Consider the following 20,310-nt stretch of genomic DNA (forward strand, 5'->3'; position numbering starts at 1 on the left):
AGAACCATGCTATGTTGGGCACCGGGTCGCTTTAACCTCAATTATTTGACATTTGATAGCACTCTAGGTCGGCTTCCCCGTTCGGAATAGTCTTATTCTAATTAATTTTGGCTAATTATTAATTCATACTTTTCACACCTAAAATGTTTCACATAGATTCTAAAAAAAAAAAAAAAAATGTTCTAATAAAGAAAAAAGAAAAAAAATGTTTCACGTAATATTTACACTTTTATTTCAAATATCAATTTTTTTTTACAAATAATATAAAAGAATATACACATAATGTGAAAATTTGAACATTAATTTTTTTTTTCTTGATAATTTGATAATTACAATGAAATAAAAGAAATTTAAATCCTTAACATATCTGTTGAAAACACAAAAAATTATTAATTAAGTTACAAGACTTTTGGTGAATATATATATAGCTGAATGTGAAACCATCATAGCCCTTAATTTTATCCATAAATGAAGCTGAATTAACTTTAATAGAATGAGAATCTAATAAAACTATAAATAATTCCCACATATAGGTTTGACATTTTTCAACCAAATCATCTTCAAAGCACACTACTTATGAGTCCAAATCACTAGCCATTATTTATTTCCAGTTCGTTGTAAAAGCCTAACAAAGGCTGCAATAAAGGAAATTATTGTATACTTCCGGAATACCATAAATGCATACTCCTTCCTCTTGTATAAATAGTAGGTCCCACTAATTAAATTCATGGTGGGACCTACTATTCATGTGAGAAAAGTGACTACGCATTTATAGTACTCTCGAAGTACTTAATAATTTTCCCCGCAATAATGCCATTATTGGCATATATGCATGTTCTAATTGGTCCTACAAACAAGCTGGCTACAAGCCTTCTATAATTAGGAATATATAAATAATTTCTCTCTCCTTTTTTTCTCTTTTTTTTAATCATCTCTCTTTATCACATTTTTTGTTTTATTTTTTTTAGGAAATAATAATAATACTTATTAGAACACACAAACACGAAAGTAGTATATAGAGTTTTTTAAATAGGCTTATAATATATTACATAAACAATAATATAGAGTTTTATTTTATATTTCATTAATTACAATTTGATGTGTTTAATTTTTTTTTTTTTTCCATTTTAAACAATGGTTATTTTATAAGAGGATTATATTAATGAGTATCCTTAAGACATTTGGTAAAAAAATATTTTAGAAAAATTTTAATACTACTTTTATGAACAATATAAAAATGTGTCGAAAAAATTAATTGCTAAATACATTACAATTTATGCTTTCAAAAAAAAATGATTAATGGAAAAGAAAGTGAAAGTGGGTTCCAGTTAACTCAACTGGTAAAGTTTTTTATGGTTGTATAAGAGATATGAGGTTCAATCCTCCCGTCTACACCAAAAACTGATTAGTGTCTTAGTCTGATGATAAAAAACTATTATTAAGAACAGACTTCATAAATTGAAACTTTCTTTAAAAAAAGAAAAAAGAAAAAGAAAAAGAAAGTGAAACACAAAAAAATTAAGACACGAAAAGTAAGATAGATGTATCGGACAATTATTAGTGCAACTGCAGAGGCGACTATCATACGCGTAAAGTCATACACAGTTTTGATTAAAATGGTATTATGTGGTACCAAAAACCAACTCAGTTCCTTTCATTTCGACCATGAATGACATAACAAAATATTAAACTAACTGTCACTTGTGCAAAATCAATTGGAATTATTCATATCCAAATTGCATGAAACTCGACAGGCCGACAAAATATCCAACAGAAGACATGTGTCTCTTTTTTTCCTTTAGTTTATTAAAAATCATTACGTGTGCACACACGTAAAGCGAATATATGATCATCAATTTTATTTCAAAGCAACTTTGCTACTTATTCTATGTACACATGTTGTATAAACATCACCCAAGAAAGCGAAGAAACAATTATTTTTTTTGATTAGCTAAAAAGAGGTAAGGAAAAAAGAAATAGGAAAATTAGTAAATTACATAGCTTTCGCACTTTATAAGGTTCAAAAATAAAATAATTAATCCAATTGGGAATTCAAAGGGGGGTTGAAGAGTTCATATCATGATGATGGTGATGGAAAAATGATGATGAAAGTGATGATGAGTAAAGAGTTTTCCAGGAAAGGGCCTCTTTTCCAGGAAAGTCCCTCTCATAATATTGTTGGTCCACGCCATTATGAATGATGTGTGGACTAATAATACAGGGAGTTCCCATCTCATCATCATTCATGTATTTGTCCGCACTAATCATGATAGCGTGCCTCTAACGTATACAAGGGGAAGAGAGAGAGAAGAGGCTACTTTTCTTGGTCCCGGTATAATCTGGACCGTTGATTTTGACTTTTTGAGTAGCTCTCAAACCTAAGATTTTCATTTCTTCCATTATTGTGTGATGGAATATCTGGCTTTTTAGGATGGAGATTTGGAATTTTAATCAAAAGCTATGGGGGTGGGATTTTTGGGGCCCATGACAAAAAAAATAGTATGGTCTGACTTTCATCAAGAAATCCCATAATAAGATTTTGTGTGAAGAAATTTTTTTTAAAATAATAATAAATAAATAAATAAATAAATTAAGGAGGCCATGGGGACATCACGTGGGGTGTGACCCACCAGTCCCCTTAAAGGGTGAGCATCTCACGAGACCATGACTTAATCCTCTCTCTCTCTCTCTCTCTCTCTCTCTCTAGTTTTTTCTAGTCATGCAACTGAATCATCCATTCCTTTCTTTCTCTACACGCCTATGACCACACATTTTTCTTAGACCAAAAACTCTCTCTCTCTCTCTCTCTAGCTAAACAACTGAATTATAGAGACAATACACGTGAGCTAACCTCCTTTCCCACACCTATTCCCTTCATTATATTTTACTTAAACATAACTTCCAACTGATCATTATGATCGTTATCCATTTATTTCTTTGTTGCTAAGGCACTTAAAAAATGCATGAATTTGCTAAGAGTTTCCCAGCCAAGTGACATGCATGCCCCGCCCTTTTTCCGTAATGGTATGACTAATTAATAATAATGCCACGCAAGCCCATTTGTATACCATAATGATTTATTAGATTTTTCCAAGAAAATCCAAAGGAATTTAATAGATAAAATAACTTCATTTTTTTATTTACTTAAAACATAATAAAAAGTGTAATACAAAAAATAGTACAGAATATTTTTATTTTGAATAGTCTTACCAAAGATCAATGTAAAATTATTCTCTTTATTGTTAAATCAAGTCATTTGCTGATAGTTAATCATCTCTTTGATTTCAAGTTAATAATTCTCAAAGTTCTGGAAGCAGAATAAGGATATCCCATATATAATCAACGGTATTGTTTTCTTGCAAGATGTAGTACTATATTCCAATATCCATCCTATGATCCAACTATATCCAAACTAATCAAATTCTTCAAGGGGGAAAAATTATCTGAACTTTGAAACAAAAATCAACAATAATTCAATAAATAATAGTTATACCTTCATAGATATAATGTTTTAACGATTTACAAGCATATATATAAAATTAAAAAAAAAAAAGAAAAAGAAAAAAAAAAGAAGGTAATTGATCAGTAACTTGTAACTACTATTTTTTTTTCTACAATTTAATTACATTAACCTTTCACTACAAGTCCTCAACCAACAAAAATATACCGGTTATGGGGAACTTTGTTTTGTTTAATTTCTCCCCCAAATCCTAGCTCATGCACTAACAAGCTGCAGAAGGATTTGTGAAGGGATTGTAAAAGTGAGGCTTAGGAGCCATTGAAAAGGGGCTCTTTGAAGCGTTTTCACCGACACCGCCAATTCTTTCACATGAGGGACACATGGTAAGAGTGGCCGCTGGCATATGCATATACAAGGGTTGGGCTAGTTTCAATGCTTTCAGTTCTTGAAGCTCTTTTTGTAGCCTTCTATTTTCATCGGTCAGTGTTTCACAGCACTTCTTCAGGAACTCACAGTCCACCTCAGTTTGCTTGAGTTTGGTCCTGCCAAATGAACAAGAACCCATTAAGTTATTGTAACATAGAAATAGGTTTTAGTAGGGTTTATTCGTGACAGAAAAGTTTTTTGTATATGGGTGTTATGGTACTTTTTGATAGAGATAATCATATGGTTATGGTTTTGACAGAAGTTTTGTAGCTGAACTGATAATATTTTTAACTGAGATCTCTCTATGTTTTTATTGTAACCATCGAAATTTAGAAAGAGAGAAAATGATATATAGCTAGTACCTGGCCCTCCTGTTCTGGAACCAAACTTCAACCTGTCGAGGCCGTAGATTTAACTGCCTTGCTAAAGCTTGCTTCTGCTTCTGCTAATTCAAGAACAAAATATATTGATCCTAATATATACCTAGAACGAATCAAACAATAGCTCTCAAAATAGAGAAGAAAAAGGGAGAGGGTTTGATGAATAATTACAGGGTTGAGAGTGCTATGTTGTTTGAAGCTTTCCTCCAAAAGAGCAGACTGTTCCTTGGTGAGCCTAAGCTTCTTTCTTGCATTAGGACCATCTTCATCTTCATCACTGATTCTTGAAGAGACTCTGTCTGCAGCCTCAACCTCTTCACTGCTGAGGTCTCTCTCCCTCTTGACCCTGCCACTAGAGAAGGATGAAACAGCGCTGTGAGGCGGCGAAGCTTGACGATACAAATCAATGGATTCCTCATAACCTTTGTTCACATCAATAATCTTTCTGGGGATTACTTGGTGATAACTCTCACCAGAAAGACCCAACGTCAAAGATGGCTCAAAACCTGTGGGAGTGAAATTGGAACAGGCTTTATTCTTTGGTGCCTTTGATGGAGAAGTACTTTCTTGAGCTGAAGCTGTGAGACCTAACCCTAGTACAAGGCCTGTATTACAAACATCATTAAAATCCATCTGAGTGCCAAAGAATGAATGGGCTTTAGAGAGATAGAATAGAAGACAATAATCTGTGTTATTGTGAAATGGGAATGGAGGAGATAATATGGTTGGAAGTTATGGAGCAAAGGGTTATAAGGAGGGGAAGAGAATGAATGAGACTTTTGTGGGGACGTTTGGTGGGTGGGTGGGTGGCTATGATTATTAATCAAAGGTGAGAATGAGTAGAGAAACGAATCTGGCACTGGGAAAATAATGAAAGTCCCCCCATCTCTCCTGCATAGGTTGACCATTTGAACCCCACTACTGTTACCACCACTACATATAATAACAATCAAAATAAAAACATAGAAAATTCTTCTCTCTCCTGGGAAAGTCCAGTCCAATCACATGTTGTCATGACTTTTGTTACAACTTAGACATGATAGACTGTGAATAATAGAGAATTAATAGTATGTTTGTGTAAAATTAATGAGCAATTGTATAGAATTAATAGTGCGTTTGTGTAAAATTAATTGTTCGTTACTTACAGTCAACCACTTTAATAAATTATAACAAAAATAATGGCAAATGGTAGGGTCCTAATATGCTAGAATTAATTGCTCTCATTGCTTATTTTCTCTCTCATATGCTAGAATCGTACAGTTCAAATGGCAGTGGGAAACACATCAAGAGTATGATTCGCCCGCCCCTTTCGCCACCCATTAGCATACCAAATTCAACTATTATTACCACTTTCTTTTCCTATGCTTCCTTGCGTATAAAGTTACACTTTACATGTATCAATTATTAGTCCACTTTTGCCTTGTTTTACTCATGTCCAAGCAGCATTGATAGATATTATCCTTTTCTTTTTCTCTCTCCTTTCTTTTCTTTTTTCTTTTTTTTTTTTAATTTTTTTTATTTCACTCTTTCTTAATATTACAAATAATTGCCCATGTTTTTGCACTCATTCAAAGATTGCTTAAGAAATTGCCAAAAAAGATATAAAAAAAAAGAAAAGATATATAAAAGCCATGATTGGATATTCATGAGTTCCTTTTATAACAGACCACATGAACTGTCTCCCACTCATGTGCGTAATTCATTCATCAACTAGCTAGCTAGAGATGGGTACCATGTCACCTTGCTTACCAAGATTGCATTGTTTTATTAATTAGGACGGTGGGCCGTTTTTTCTTGCTAATTATGAATGCTGAGATTAGAAAGAGATGTGCACTGTCACTAGCTAATTGTAAATATTGGTGGTTTTTGCTTCCTATGTGTGGTGTGTGAAAAGCAAAGAAAGCACAAGGGGAATAAAAAAGGAAAGTAGGTAGATAACACCATTTGAGTTTCAAAGAGTTATAATGGTGCCAGAATATGATTCATCAACAAGAATCCGGATCTTTGCTTAACTAGAAAGTAGATGTGGTGTGTTTGGGTCCTACTGCTCTGTACATGAACAATTTAGCACTCCCAATAATGCTTTGTCGGCGATGCTGATGAGAGGTTAGGTCACCCATAAAACATGATAAAGCTAAAATAATGGAAGAGAAAATAACACAACCTCTCTCTATTGCTTATTAGGTTTAACTGTTAGCATTTGTAGGAAAGTAATTATTTAGCAAGGAATCGTACCGTAGGGATTAGAAAAGTGTGTATATATATATACTGTGCATATTTGTTTCCACATGAAGCATTTATAAGCGATATCTAGTCTCAAACCTACCTGAAAATTCTAAGGTAGCTGAAAACACTTTTAGCCAAAATTATAAAGTTTTTAATGATGAGAATAATAATTTATCCTATTAACATATGCGTTTGGTCTTTTATATATCGGATTTTTGTTGAAAGGTATGTATCATATTGCTTGAAATCGACCATGTGTTTGAGTCTTGGATTTAGAAAATTCAATCTCAACCATAAAAAATATATACTATATGTATGTTTGGCAAAAATTAAAAAATCTGTTTATTTTACTATTCAGCTTATTTTTGCAATTATTTATGAGCTCCACTACACTTTTTTGTATTATTTATGGGTCCCATACTCCTATGGTATTATTTCAGCTAATTTTTACCTTTATCTACAGTACTTTCAGTAAAAAATTCTCGGTTTTAACAAAATAAGCAGATTTCAAACAAACCCTATATATCTCTATTTCATTTGAAATGAAAAGATATCGGCTTTTCATATTACTAATATTAGAAAGTTAAGGGGGATTGAGCTTTGAGATTAAAGATCAACTTTTTTTTCTTCTTTAAATCTCAATTTATGTATAATCATAAAAAATGAAAGAATAAGAAATTACATATCAATCTATATATAGCCCAGGTTTCATTCATGTAAATATATAATAATGTAATAAAATGTACTCTATTTGTTCAAGTTCTTTAGATATGACAAGATTTAAACATATAACAATTCGCTCTAGAAAATAATTTATTAAATTAATAAAAATATTGAAAAATATTTTTAATTGTATTTTGATGGTTATAGCAAGAATTCTAATTTTAGAAAGAATATACATCTAGCCCTTTTCTATTCCAAGAGTCATAACATGATTAAACTTTCTTAAGAAAAAAAAAATACCCAATGGCAACAATGGTGTTGCATTTCATGCATGTTTATGATTCATTAAACAATTTCAAGTAAGATTATAAAAATTAAAATAAATACATAGTCTGATCAATAGGGGGTACTATATACCTAAAAAACTTTATAAAGTACCATTTAAAATTATTATCATTATTCAATTAAGTGAGAGTTGAGGAATGAATACTGCTTTAATTTAAAAATACAGAAAGCCATCGTTGAAATTAATAATAATATGGTTATTATTGAGCATGAGAGGCGGCCAATGAATATTTTAAAAATATTATCCAAATTTTTTGTCTGCGAGTGGCTGAATACCAAAAAGTAAGAAGATTGCAATTGCTATAATATATTTTTGGACCCCAGTAGATAGATATTGACTTTGACACAGTTTGAGAAATTAATATCAAAAAATATATTTGTCTCTCATCCCCAACTTTCACTTTAAGGAATGATTGGGTATAATCGAGAAAATTCATTAAGCCAATCTTCTTTCTCATTTAAACAATTAAGTAAACTCCAATTCTCATCCATACAATAGAGTGACATAAAACCAACTAAGTTAGTGGTGGTTCTCATCTCATGTCATATATCATATATCACTATAGCCATCCTTCTCTCTCTCTCTCTCTCTATCTCTCTATAGGGCACATGTGTGTCATGTGAAGGGATGACACGTGGAAGAGTAAGAGAGTTTTGTATATGTTAGACATATGGCCCCCACCAATGATTTGGTATGATGGGCATTCGATTCCGTGGGGATCTGATGATTGTGGAGCGTAGAAGTTGGCAATGATGGAGGAGAAGAATATGGGATAAGGTTTTGTGATGTTTCTTCCTTCCTTTTAAGGCCAGCCGACCGTCTTGCTTTTTTTGTTTGTTAGTTACAAAATTATAGGAGTATATCATAGGCTACTGCTTTTTTTTTTTCTTTTTTTGCGTCTCTGATTTTTCTTGCTCCTCTCCCTCTGTCTATTATACTATCCGTCCAAATCAAGGAAGCTAATGCTTTACTAATTATTTTGCTACTACTCTTATGCATGTCTATACTGTTTACTTCACTGTGATAGATATTTATATATATATTCCCACATTCCTCTAAGTGCTGTGATTCATACGACCTATCATAGCGTGACATTGTGTCATTATACGTGCTGTGATTGGGGGCTCACCACTACATGCTTCAGTCACAAGTAAATTTCTGCATTGGACTTTACTACTTAAGCTATAATTCCCATATGTTTGATTAGTCAGTTCATTGATTTCAGCGATTGATTTGATCTGTATCGTGGTTTGTGAATGTGCATTCAGGTTTTGAGGATATGATTGGGTAACTCATCCCGCAAGTAAATAACGAAGACTTTAGGAGTTTTTCTTGTGGGAAAAAATAGGAATTTAAAGCCCTCCTCTATTGCTGGCTACTTTGAATTTAAGGAGGGGATTCCAATGTTTTTCATTCACATTACTAAATTAATAGATAATTTGAAACTCGACTATAAACTTGCGAACCCTATATCACTAAATTAACAGCCTTTGTCTTTTATTATTTTTTTAGCTCAGCCATTTAAGTTTGATTGACAATTATTAACTATAACTTGTATAGTAGAGTGGGGTTATTCGAACAACTATTTGACAATAATTATTAAGATAATGTGAAACCCTTTCACGGGAATTGCGGCCTATAGTAATTAAATTGGAACTTTAGGCCATTCAACATCTGTTATGCCACTCCCTTTGTGCCCAAGTAGGTTAAACCTAGATCCTAGTATCTAATAATTAATACTATTACCTAATATTGCAAACTGTTGTGACAAAAAGGTTTAAACTCTATCATTTGTCATCCAATACAAATGGGTTTTGCTACCAAAACTTAGCCCTAGCTATATGCCTCATCTTCCCTATGGCTTTGGTCCTCTCACGAGTAAAAGCAACTTGATCAAATTAAATACTTCATTGAGCAGTTGTCAAAGACGGAACTAGGACTTGAACTTGGCGGGCAAAGTCTTTTGTTTGAGGATTTTAGAAATTGGAATATCAATACTAAAGAAGGCAAGGTGACAATATCATTATTGGGTTTTTCAATTTTTTTTTTGGTTGAAAAAAACTATATGTTCCCATAATCTACAAATCATTAAAGTCATAGTAACTATAGGAATTTATTATAGTTTTAAAAACTAGATTGGACAAAGAATCGAAAACGAGTAGTTCTTGGTTTTTTAGTCAAAATGGTGACATCATAATTATTATAATTATGTATTTAACATTATAAATACATAAAAATTTGGCTTTATTCTTTTCATATTATTCTATACCCAACCTTTTATAATGCTACATATTAATAACTATAGTTCAAAGTTTAAACCCATATCAACTACTAAATCAATATATCTGCTAAAATACTGGCTAATTAATAGCATAAGAGGAGAGATATTTCAAAAGTTGCATATCCAAAAATCTAATGATAATGACGACAGCTAAGCAATGAAGCAATCAAATGATAAGGGGTAAGTCTATCTTTTCTTTCAAAAAAAAAAAGAAACGATAAGGGGCAAGTTATACACTTGTACTAAATAAATACATAATAAATGTTTTTCATCATTTTTTTTTTTTTTTTTTTTGAGAATCGTTTTCCATCAATTAGTATCAGCCACAAATAAACCTTTTTGCATCATTTTATTTTCCTTTTTAAGTGCTTATCACATATTCAAATAAATACAAATCTAAACGTCACAAAGCCCACGACAACTTAAAAAAAATACTACTACAGTAATAAAATAGAGAGAAGTTTAGAGAACTCATCAAAGTAGACACAATAATCAGAGAGAGAGAGAGAGAGTGAGAGAGAGAGTGAGAGAAGAAAGGGGGAAAGATCAGATCAGAGAAGACAGTGATCAAGAAACCATACCTCAGCCAATTGTGGAGTCACCAATGAACCCAAGGAAGAAGGCTGGAGCGTTTGTAATTTTTTCGGTTAGGGATTTGTAATTTGTAATTGTTTATTAGTATTTTGTTGTTGTTATAGACCAAATATGTTATTTGTTTGTTGGTAATTTGGGTTTGTCTAAAGGTTTTCATTATTATCTAGATTTGTGAATTGTTTGTTGGTGTTTTGGTTTACCTAAAGGTTTATCTTGGTGTTCTTGGAACAACTAGGCAAAAGGAACAGTCAAATAATTTTTTTTTTGGTTTTCATTTGTCAATTTGTAAAACTTTTGTGGGAGGGGGGCCAAGAATAAATATTAAGGGTCAAGATCTAAAATTTTGTGTAAATTTATATACTAATAAATATATATATATATATATATTTTTTTTTTTTTCACAAATTGAGGGGGGCCATGCCCCCCACACCCCCCCCCCCCAGGCAGCCCCATGATAGGTCTGTCACTGGCAACTGTACTACCCCTGTACTAATATGTATTTTTTCACATATTGAGGGGGGCAGCCCTATGATAGGCTGTCACTGGCAGCTATACTACCCATGTACATGTAATCATGATATCATGGATTTTCATTGTCTCACACTACTTTCACATACTGTTCAACATCATTGTTAAATATGGACATTGTTAAAAAAAATGTAAACATTTTATGTAAAATGGTAAAAATTATATGTACGAAGTGTACATCAAAATGTGTGAAATTATAATTGTGGGGGGTAAAAGACCAGTAGACCCATGTCAATGTCTATATTGGGCCAAAGGCCCAGCCCAAGGGAAAAATCCCTCCTCGATCGTGGGGAGGAAAAGCCCTTCCTCAGCCACGGGGAGAGCTCTCCTCGGCACAGTGTAGCCGAGGAAAGAGGAGGCAACCTGCCACTGGTGGTGACACTTCCTATCATCTCACGGAGCAGGAAAAGTACTAAAGTAAAAAAGGACAACAAAAGTGTTTAAAGGAAAGGCTGCCATTATTACATTCAGTACCTTGCGCCTGACACGGCTATACTTCTTTTCCTTACAACCACTCCCAAGAACTGGAAGGAAGGGATGATGGGACAAGTACCTACCCTAGGGACCCTATTCGGGAGGAAGAAAATGACTATAAAAGGGGAGTAAAGAGAAGCAGACAGGGGCGGGACGAAGATCCCCCCAACACACAAAAGGGACCAGAAAGGGCTTCTGGAATTGTACCAAGGACCAATTCTCCCAGATGAACTCAATCCATCTCATCCTATCGAGTAAGATACCATGATAACTGTTATCCATACACCAAAATCTAGCTCTTTGGCCCACTCTCTACAAATTTATTGTACTGGACTCACTGGTCTAAGGTCCTACGCATCTTGGGCTAGATCAGAAAAATTGGACCCTACAATAATTTTCATACTTATGACAAGTTTGCAGCCCATTGGCACCATATACATTGGACAATTGTATACTTCTAACAAACAGATTTATAACTCAATTGCACCATATACTCTTTCTTTTAGGGTTGTAAATCAACCAAATATAGATTTAGGTTTGACTCTTAAAAAAGTCTAATTCTAATATATATGTCTGTGAATAATTTCATGAGTATGAGGCTTGATATGAGTATAAATAATATTATATGCTTATGTTATACATATATAAAAGTGTATTTATATAAGCTAAAGACTAGCATATGTAAATTTGAAAAATGAGTTCATAAGATATCAAATTATTATCTGTAATATTTTAATAATATAAATAGTCCATTTTGTAGTAAAAGTTATATAAAATTTGTAATAAACGAGGTTTGTAAGTCTAATTTTTACAAATTCTTAAACTAAAATAAAACTATCTAATTTTTACAAATTCTTAAACTAAAAAAAAAAAAAAAAAACTATCTTATTAACTCAAATAATATAATTTCAACTATGATTTAGTTATTAATTATTAGCATCAATTTGTTCAAAGGTAAAAATTTTAGTAGTGGTGCTTTATCATATACGAAAAAAGAATAAATTAGTCAAGTAACTCGTGGACAAATTCGAGCTTCTTCAATAAGAAAATGAACTAAGTTTGAACACATTATTTAGTTTAGTAATGAGTTGTGTTTGGCACTTGTTCGAAATAAAATTAAATGAATTAATTATTAAATTTTAATACTCCGTTCCACTCAGCTTGACTTGTTTACAAACCTTCTCCCCTACTCTTTATTGTAGGACTCTTACAACTAGAATTTCAATCCTATATCATGTCTAGAACTAGTCTAAAGATTTTATCCTTCTGTGTATTTTTTATTTTACATGAAGCTGAAGTAGTTATTTCAAAATTCCCTCTTATGCTTGTTTGGGAGATCTTTTTTTTATTAATAAACTATGCCAAAAAAACAAAAAAAAAAGGAGTAAAATTTTAAAAAGTTGTTTATAAATCAAATAAAGGCCTAAATGCAAAAAAAAAAAAATCCCCTAGAGTTTCAATTCTTTCTTCTAACTCCTTGAGATTTCCTTATATGCCAAATTGACCTATATGACTAACTTTTGTTAACTCTTATAGATGAAAGGTGAGTCTTCTTAATGTAGTCACTTGATGGTCACATGATTTTTTATTTATTTATAAGAGTTAATGAAAGTTAGTCTCAAGGATCAATTTGGCATATATGAAAATTTCATGGAGTTACAAGGAAAAATTAGAACCCTAAGGCAACTAACCCAAACTTCAAGATGTGTTTTTGTATTTTAGCCTTAAATAAATGGGGTTAAAGGTTCAAGTTATAACTTAATTATAACATCTTTATGGTGTTTTATGTCTTACTTGTCCACTATCTACCTATTTAAGGGTGTGTTTGGTAGAGTGGATTTTAGGGAGGATAAAAAAAAAAAATGAGGAGAGAAAACTTTTTAGAGAGTGTTTGGTGAGGAGAGGGAGAGAGGAAAATAATGGTGGGGTTCATGTGTTTTCTCTCCGGGTCCATAAAAAAGTTTTCTCTCCAAAATGGAGAGAAAACTGAGTGGGGGTAGTTTGATAGATATATAACAAAAATATCCATTTACATTTGCACATGAGCTTAGTCCAATACATTGCCTTTTTTTTGGGGGGGCACGGGGGTGGGGGGGGCCTGGACGTTGGCTTCTTCCTTCTTTTCTTTTTTCTTCGACATTGCCTTCTTTTTTTCTTGGGGGCAAGCTTTGTCCAACATTGCTCTTCTTCTCCCTTTTTTTTTTAGACGTGATTTTTGTTTTTTGATAAATTTGGGTGATTGCATTTTTTTTATTTTAATTGGGTATCATTTTTTAACAAAGATATATGAGTGAATTTACACAAACTTACTTTTTTTATCCCTCCGCTTTTTCACTTACAACCAAACAAAAATAAGAAAAATTAAAATATTTTTTATTCTCCCATTTTTTCACCTTCCAACCAAACTAACCCTAAAAGAAGAAATGAGAAAGAGAGCTCATAACAAGCCCGTGAGGCATCCTACTCATCCTCTTTTTATCTCAGAAGTCTCCAAAAAGTAGAAAGTACCCCCCTAGGAAAGAGGTTTTTCCGTCTTTGTGCTTGGGAGGTACATCGTATGCGCCCCAGTTCTCTAAAACGTGTACTAAGAATTTTACCTAGGAAAGTGAAATACAAGTGGCTCTTATATTTGAAGGAATAATTCGTAAAGTTCATCTGCTGAGAGAGAAAGAAAGAGAGTGAGACATTTAAATAATAGAAGACAGAATCATTCGGCATTGGACAACATGATCCTAGTCAGAGTTATACACATATATAAATTATATATAATCTGGTCTGATTTTGATGAGAGGATAAAATCAGCGAACTCACCGACTTTGCATAAAGCAGAAGCTTTAGCTTGCCCCACTTGAACTCTCTTTTACAAGACTTGCTGGGTGAAGCTTTCATATAGAATCATCATGTTTGCGTTTAAAAGTTGTGAAGGCACAGACCCATATCACCCCCACTATGGTGACTGCCCTCCCATCACAACGAGAGAGAGAGAGAGGTCCCACTATTTGGTTCACTTGGGGAGTGGGGTTTGTAAACATTTCTAAAATTGACTTGGTGGTCGGGTGTAAGGAGCAAGCACAGTCAAGGCTTTGCCGGCTATATTGTGGCACAAAGTTAAGGCAATAGGGCCCCAGCATATACATTATATATATGGAGCCGAGCACCGATATAATTATAAAGCCTTCCTGTGTTCAAATTAATGGGGCTTGCTGGAGTCTCATTATACTACATATGGGTTGTTGCCGCAGGAACATGGACGTCCCAGGCACATGTGCTGCAAGCAAAAGAGAATGCATTCTCACACAAGATTGATAAGATTGATCGTGAAAATATTATGACAAAAACTTGTGTTCACGGGTAGTAGATGATGAATTCATTATATTAAAGAAAGATTACAAAGTGTTTACACTTTACTCACTTAAATGAGAATTAACAAATAAAAAAATTTATTTAGGAATTTTTAAAACTAATTTAAAGTCTCTCCACGTGGGAGGAGGACCTAAGGCGAAAGTTACAAAACTCTTTATAATATTGTTTTATATGAGAATTTAATGTCTTTTCTTTGGTGGGTAAAGAATATTTTTTCTTAGTGGACAAAGAATAGACTTTTCATTTACATGGAAAAACTCTAAATCAAGCCAAATTAAAATTTTGAGACAATATTTAACAAGTTTCCACTGTTTTAACTTAAATTCTATTGATCTTCATTACTTTATAGAAATTTCACCTTAATCTAAATGATAAGGATAAGAATCACGGGTCAAATTATACAATAATTTCCACCTCTCGACAAAATTTTATTGACCATCAAATTTAATCAAATTACTCTCAATTTTGGCATGAATAGAGGCATCAAATACAAATACTCGACAACATAATCATGGGCTTGCACCTAATAATGACCATCCAAGATGAATCATTGCTTGAATGTCCATTAAATAGAATATCTGCTCAGTGAAAGTTATCATTATTGTATCCTTTAGCATAGTGGGGTCCGGTATTTGACACTACTGTTTGAGGAAAACCTCCATCATTTTGAGTAGACGTCCGGCCGTATAAGATGCAATTAAGGCAACACTACATAGCTCCATCATCGATTTTAAGACCTAGAAGTTGTCTAATCCCATTCATGGATTATTGTTCTCTTCTAACTATAATTATAATTTGTAAATTAAGGACTAATATTAAAGAGCAAATCATAACTAAATTAGAAAGGAAGATCTAGTTAGTTCAAAACTTCAAATTGAGTAGAGTGTTAACTCAAACAGAATATAATTAGCAATTTGTATAGTGGGACGTATGGACCTTTTCATTTTGGTCTAAGTATTCATTAAAGCTGAAAATTGATATTACATGCATTCACTTAGATACAGTGGATAACTTACGGGTACCCTACTATGGTAGGCTTTGACCAGCAAAAGTTAGAAGCCACGACAAAGTATGCATTTGGATAGAAATTATTCTCCTTGCGTCTACTTCTTTTCTTTTCTTTTTTTTTTTTTTTTTTTTTTTTTTATCAGTGCCTCTTATACTGTTCATAAAATATGAACAATGCATTAAAGCAGATGTACCGTGTTTGGGGTGTAAACAATAACTCAAAAATTATTTTTTTATTATTTTCAGCAAAATAAACGGTATCCAAACACTCCTTAAAGAGTTGCTGATCATGATAGAGAAGAAGAATGTGTACCCAATTACCCATAGTTTGGGCTAGATTATAGCTTTCACCTCTGGCTCGAGGTAGAGATAATAAAGTGTGGACTATGGAGTATGAACTACGGCTTCGATTATCTTACCCAACTCACGAGCTATAATTGGTTATTGTTGCCTAGTAAAGCGGCTCACAGCCACTCTAGAAAAAGGGATATTGTTATATTGATATTATTATTGATGACACTCAATAGTAGCACTAGGACCTATTTCAAAAAAAAAATAGTAGCACTAGGACCTGGACAGTGACACTCGAAAATTTTACTTAAATGATAGAGAAAATAAAGGGAGAGCAACTTTCTATAACAATAAATGAGATTTATTTATGAGAGCTTTTTCATATTATTATTATTATGATTAATGCTACGTACACAAATTATTTTATAATATTTTTACAAATTGCTGATGTAGTTTTAATATTTTTCAAATAGTTATTGCAAGTAAAAATATGATGTTAATGATAGGCCCATATTGTCACATCAGTAGTTTATAAAAATGTTGTAAAATAGTTTGTCTCTATAACATTACTCTATTATTATTATAGGAAAATGTTAACGAATGCCTTAAGGGCATTGTCAATGAACCATTTTAGTAATGTTTTTATGGGAAAAAAAATAAATATTTTGATAGTTTTTTCTATTTCTCATAAAAATGGTGTCAAAACTTTTTTTAAATGATTTGTTAACAATTGCCCTAAGGTTCCCATAAAAGTGGTGTCAAATTTTTTTTTAAATAATTTGTTAACAATTACCTTAAGGGCACCAGTTAATATGACCCTTATTAGTGTCTGTTTGGCATGATTAATTTTGCCAACTTATTTTACTATTTAGCTTATTTTTGTTACTATTTATAAGTCTCACTGTACTTTTTGGTACTATTCATGGGTCCTACTGTATTATTTTAACTAACTTTTACATTTATTTACCGTACTTTAGCAAAAAGTTTTTAATTCCTACAAAAGAAGAAGATCTCAAACAGACCCATAATATTACTCCGATGTTATACATAGCTGTGCCCACGAGTCAGTTGGACTAGGTTGGAGGTCAAATTGCTAATCAACTCGATCATTTCAGATGATGAATGCTCCCATCCATTCTCAACCTTAGAACCAGACGAAACCATATATCCACACGCCACTTTTGGGTGAGCAGTCAAACCTTAGATGGGTCATCAAGAATAACAATTTTAAGTTGAGAACAAAATAACAAAATATTATATATATATATATATATATATATTAAATTTCTTCCATTTTCTTGAGTACCAAACAAAAAGAAAGCTCAACGAAGAGTACAAAATATAACAAACATGAATTGCACGAAATGTCCCCAACAACCTCACATGAAAATTCCTACATCTACTCTAGAAATTACACAAAATGTCTGCCACAATTTCATAAATCAACGTCACCTGAAATTCGACAAAAGGAAAAGATACAAAATCACTTGGTTGCCAACAAAACTCAAGTGAAAGAAGAAAAGAAAATAAAGTCATGACTTCGAAATTTTGTACCTTAATTTCAACATAGTTCTTATGGACAGGTGACAACGACAACAACGTGATGAACGGTGAGTGGGCAAAGATGAGAGAGAGAGAGAGAGAGAGATTATGGGAAATGGGAATTGAAAATTTGAAGGAAAAAGTAAAAAAAAGAAAAGAAAGAAAGAAGATCAAATGGGGAATATGGTGCATGGATGACCTAGATTTCCAACAAAGTATACACAATCACATCACCAACAGAACTCACACATGTATTAAAGACTTTATTTTTTGTTGAGAAGGATGTATTAAAGACTTGATTGGGTCAAATTAATTGGATGAAATTCATAACCTCACACCTGCTTGACACTTGGTTTATGAAGATACGAGAGATCCGGTGTCGCCCAAATCTTAATTATGATCAAAATTGTCCAAAATCCCTGGGGTTAGGCCAAATTGGTTGAATGAATCGGCCTTTTGGGTTCTTGAGCACTCCTAATTACCTATCTCAATTGTGTAAGTTGATTTGTCCAAGAAAGGAAATATGTTTTCTTACACTCATTTTATATCTATTATTTTATACCATATTTATAATTGATGCACTAATATACATATTTCAAAAGGCGAAAAGAAATATTTACATTTAAACATGAAAGCAGATGTCAACATATTATTATCTTCCATGAGTACGTCCTTTATTTTTTTTATTTTTTTTTTTTTGGGATAAACATGAGTCCTTTAACTTGGTAACTTTCAAATTAATGTCATCAACTATTCACAAGTGAGGCCAATTTGAACAATTATTATCTTATTCTAATTCATTTACTCAAAAGTAAAAAGAGTAAATCTACGGACAACTTCCAATTTTTAGTCTTTGGACATTTGGGAGGCAAAAAATGTAAATAAAAATCATTTATCTTATTTTTTAGCTTTAATGCTCCACTTTGTACAATTCTCAAATTAGGATGTTTAAAACATATATTTTGAAAACTCATTTATACCAGTTTTTAGTTTTTTAGTAACATTGTTGAATGGTCTTTTTATAAATAAGTTGAAAATTATGAAGCGATTGACAAGACCAAACTCTGTTTTTTTTTTTTTTTTTTTTTTTTTTTTCTTTCTTTCTTCTTATGAATAAAATAGTATTCTTTTACTATACAATCATGACTTTAAATATATATATATATATATATACATACACATACCAAATATATAGTTATGTTTTTTCACATTTTAAAATATTTTATTTGAAATATGGTACAAAGGGTGTGTTTGGATACTGTTTATTTACTGAAAACTGAAAACTTATTGTTGAAAATACTGTAGCAAAATAATTTTTAAAAGTGTGAATAGTACTGTGGGACCCAAATTTACCTAGAAATTTGTATTTTGCTGAGTTTGGTAGTACGTGAATAATACCCATGGGACATACTAAAAAAAGCCGAACGCACAGATTGGGCAAAACGCCCAATCCAAACGCACGCTAAATACATAATTTGCAACATAAATACTTTAAAACATGTTTTCATAACACTTTTTAAACCACAATTTTCACATTATTTTAAACATCAATACTTAAATACTGCTACCAAATGAGCCCTAATTGGTGCAGTATAAAGTGGAATTAATACTCAAAATAGTAGGAGAGATGATTTTTATTTCAAAAATGTATATCTTTTTTTCATAGTTGTCGGCATATCCCATTCTGCTTATCTTGGAAAAATGATAGTAATGTGAAAAAGAAAAATTGTGTAACACGCTTCATCAATCCAATGTCAATCTCATTCCCCTAGTAGTAATAATTAATATAAGTGACTCGAAGACTAACAAGCCCGACCAGTTACTATTTTTGTTATGTCACTGACATTATCATCTCCTTCGAAAACGTATTAACCGGTATGTATGATGCGAAATTGGAAATACTTTTAGGGTCTGTTTATTTTTAATTTAAAAGGTCAATTTATTTGAGATCTTCAAGCAACTTCTCATTCAGGACCATACCTAACAAATCTACAATAATTAAAATCCTCATTAACACATCTTTTCATAAAGAAACTCGCCAAACACAAACCTAATTAACTACGTACTGTAACATTTTTAAACAAAATAATTCATTAAAAATAAATTTATTCAAACACAGTTTCACATGGACTTAGCACAGAAATTGTAGCATATTTAATTATTCAAAGCACCGTGTATCCTTATCATGACTATTACTTCACAAATACAAATTTATAGAAGGAATAAAAAGAAAACAAATTGAATAATTTAAGATCACCTAAAAATAAGACGTCGGTGTCCATTTTTCATGTTTTCAAATACTCCCAATTAAAAGTGATTTAAAAAAGAGTATGGTTTTTGTCCAATGTCCTGTGACACTAGAGGCACTGGAACAAAAACTATGCCCTTAAAAAATAATAATAATAATAATAATAATGAAGATACGAATAAATTCAATTTAACCTTGCCAACAATTTAATAGATGCTAGTCACTAGGCCAAATTGTCTAATGCATCTAAGTATGAATATATATTGAATGATTGTGATTGAAAATCTTGAACAATGATAACTCCACGGCTTGTTGAATTAAATTACCTACAGTTCAGGCATATTTTTGAGCAAAATCATAACCATTGGGTTTTCAATTGATTATTAAGAAAAAATCATTAGTCAAAACAAATCACCGTCAAGTTTTTTTTTTTTTTAGTCAACAAATCATGGTTAATTTTTCTTTAAATAAAATTGCATT

At 32.0% G+C, this 20,310-nt stretch overlaps 1 protein-coding gene across 2 annotated transcripts; it reads right to left on the bottom strand.

The window, feature by feature from the left end:
• Positions 1 to 3,472: 3,472 nt before the first annotated feature.
• Positions 3,473 to 5,171, bottom strand: LOC115950987 (homeobox-leucine zipper protein HAT22). 2 transcript variants are annotated; one of them, XM_031068280.1, is made up of 3 exons: positions 4,438 to 5,171; positions 4,249 to 4,328; positions 3,473 to 4,002 (listed from the first exon to the last, which is right to left on the bottom strand). In XM_031068280.1, the coding sequence occupies exons 1-3, from the start codon at positions 4,897 to 4,899 to the stop codon at positions 3,723 to 3,725; spliced, it is 822 nt and encodes a 273-aa protein (XP_030924140.1). In that variant the 5' UTR covers positions 4,900 to 5,171; the 3' UTR covers positions 3,473 to 3,722. The 2 variants fall into 2 exon arrangements, with proteins under 2 accessions (XP_030924140.1, XP_030924139.1); XM_031068279.1 differs by having other exon boundaries at positions 4,249 to 4,331; positions 4,438 to 5,155.
• Positions 5,172 to 20,310: the final 15,139 nt, after the last annotated feature.

The sequence above is a fragment of the Quercus lobata genome, chromosome 6 (genome assembly GCF_001633185.2).
Source record: "Quercus lobata isolate SW786 chromosome 6, ValleyOak3.0 Primary Assembly, whole genome shotgun sequence".
In the NCBI taxonomy this organism is placed as follows: Eukaryota; Viridiplantae; Streptophyta; class Magnoliopsida; order Fagales; family Fagaceae; genus Quercus; species Quercus lobata.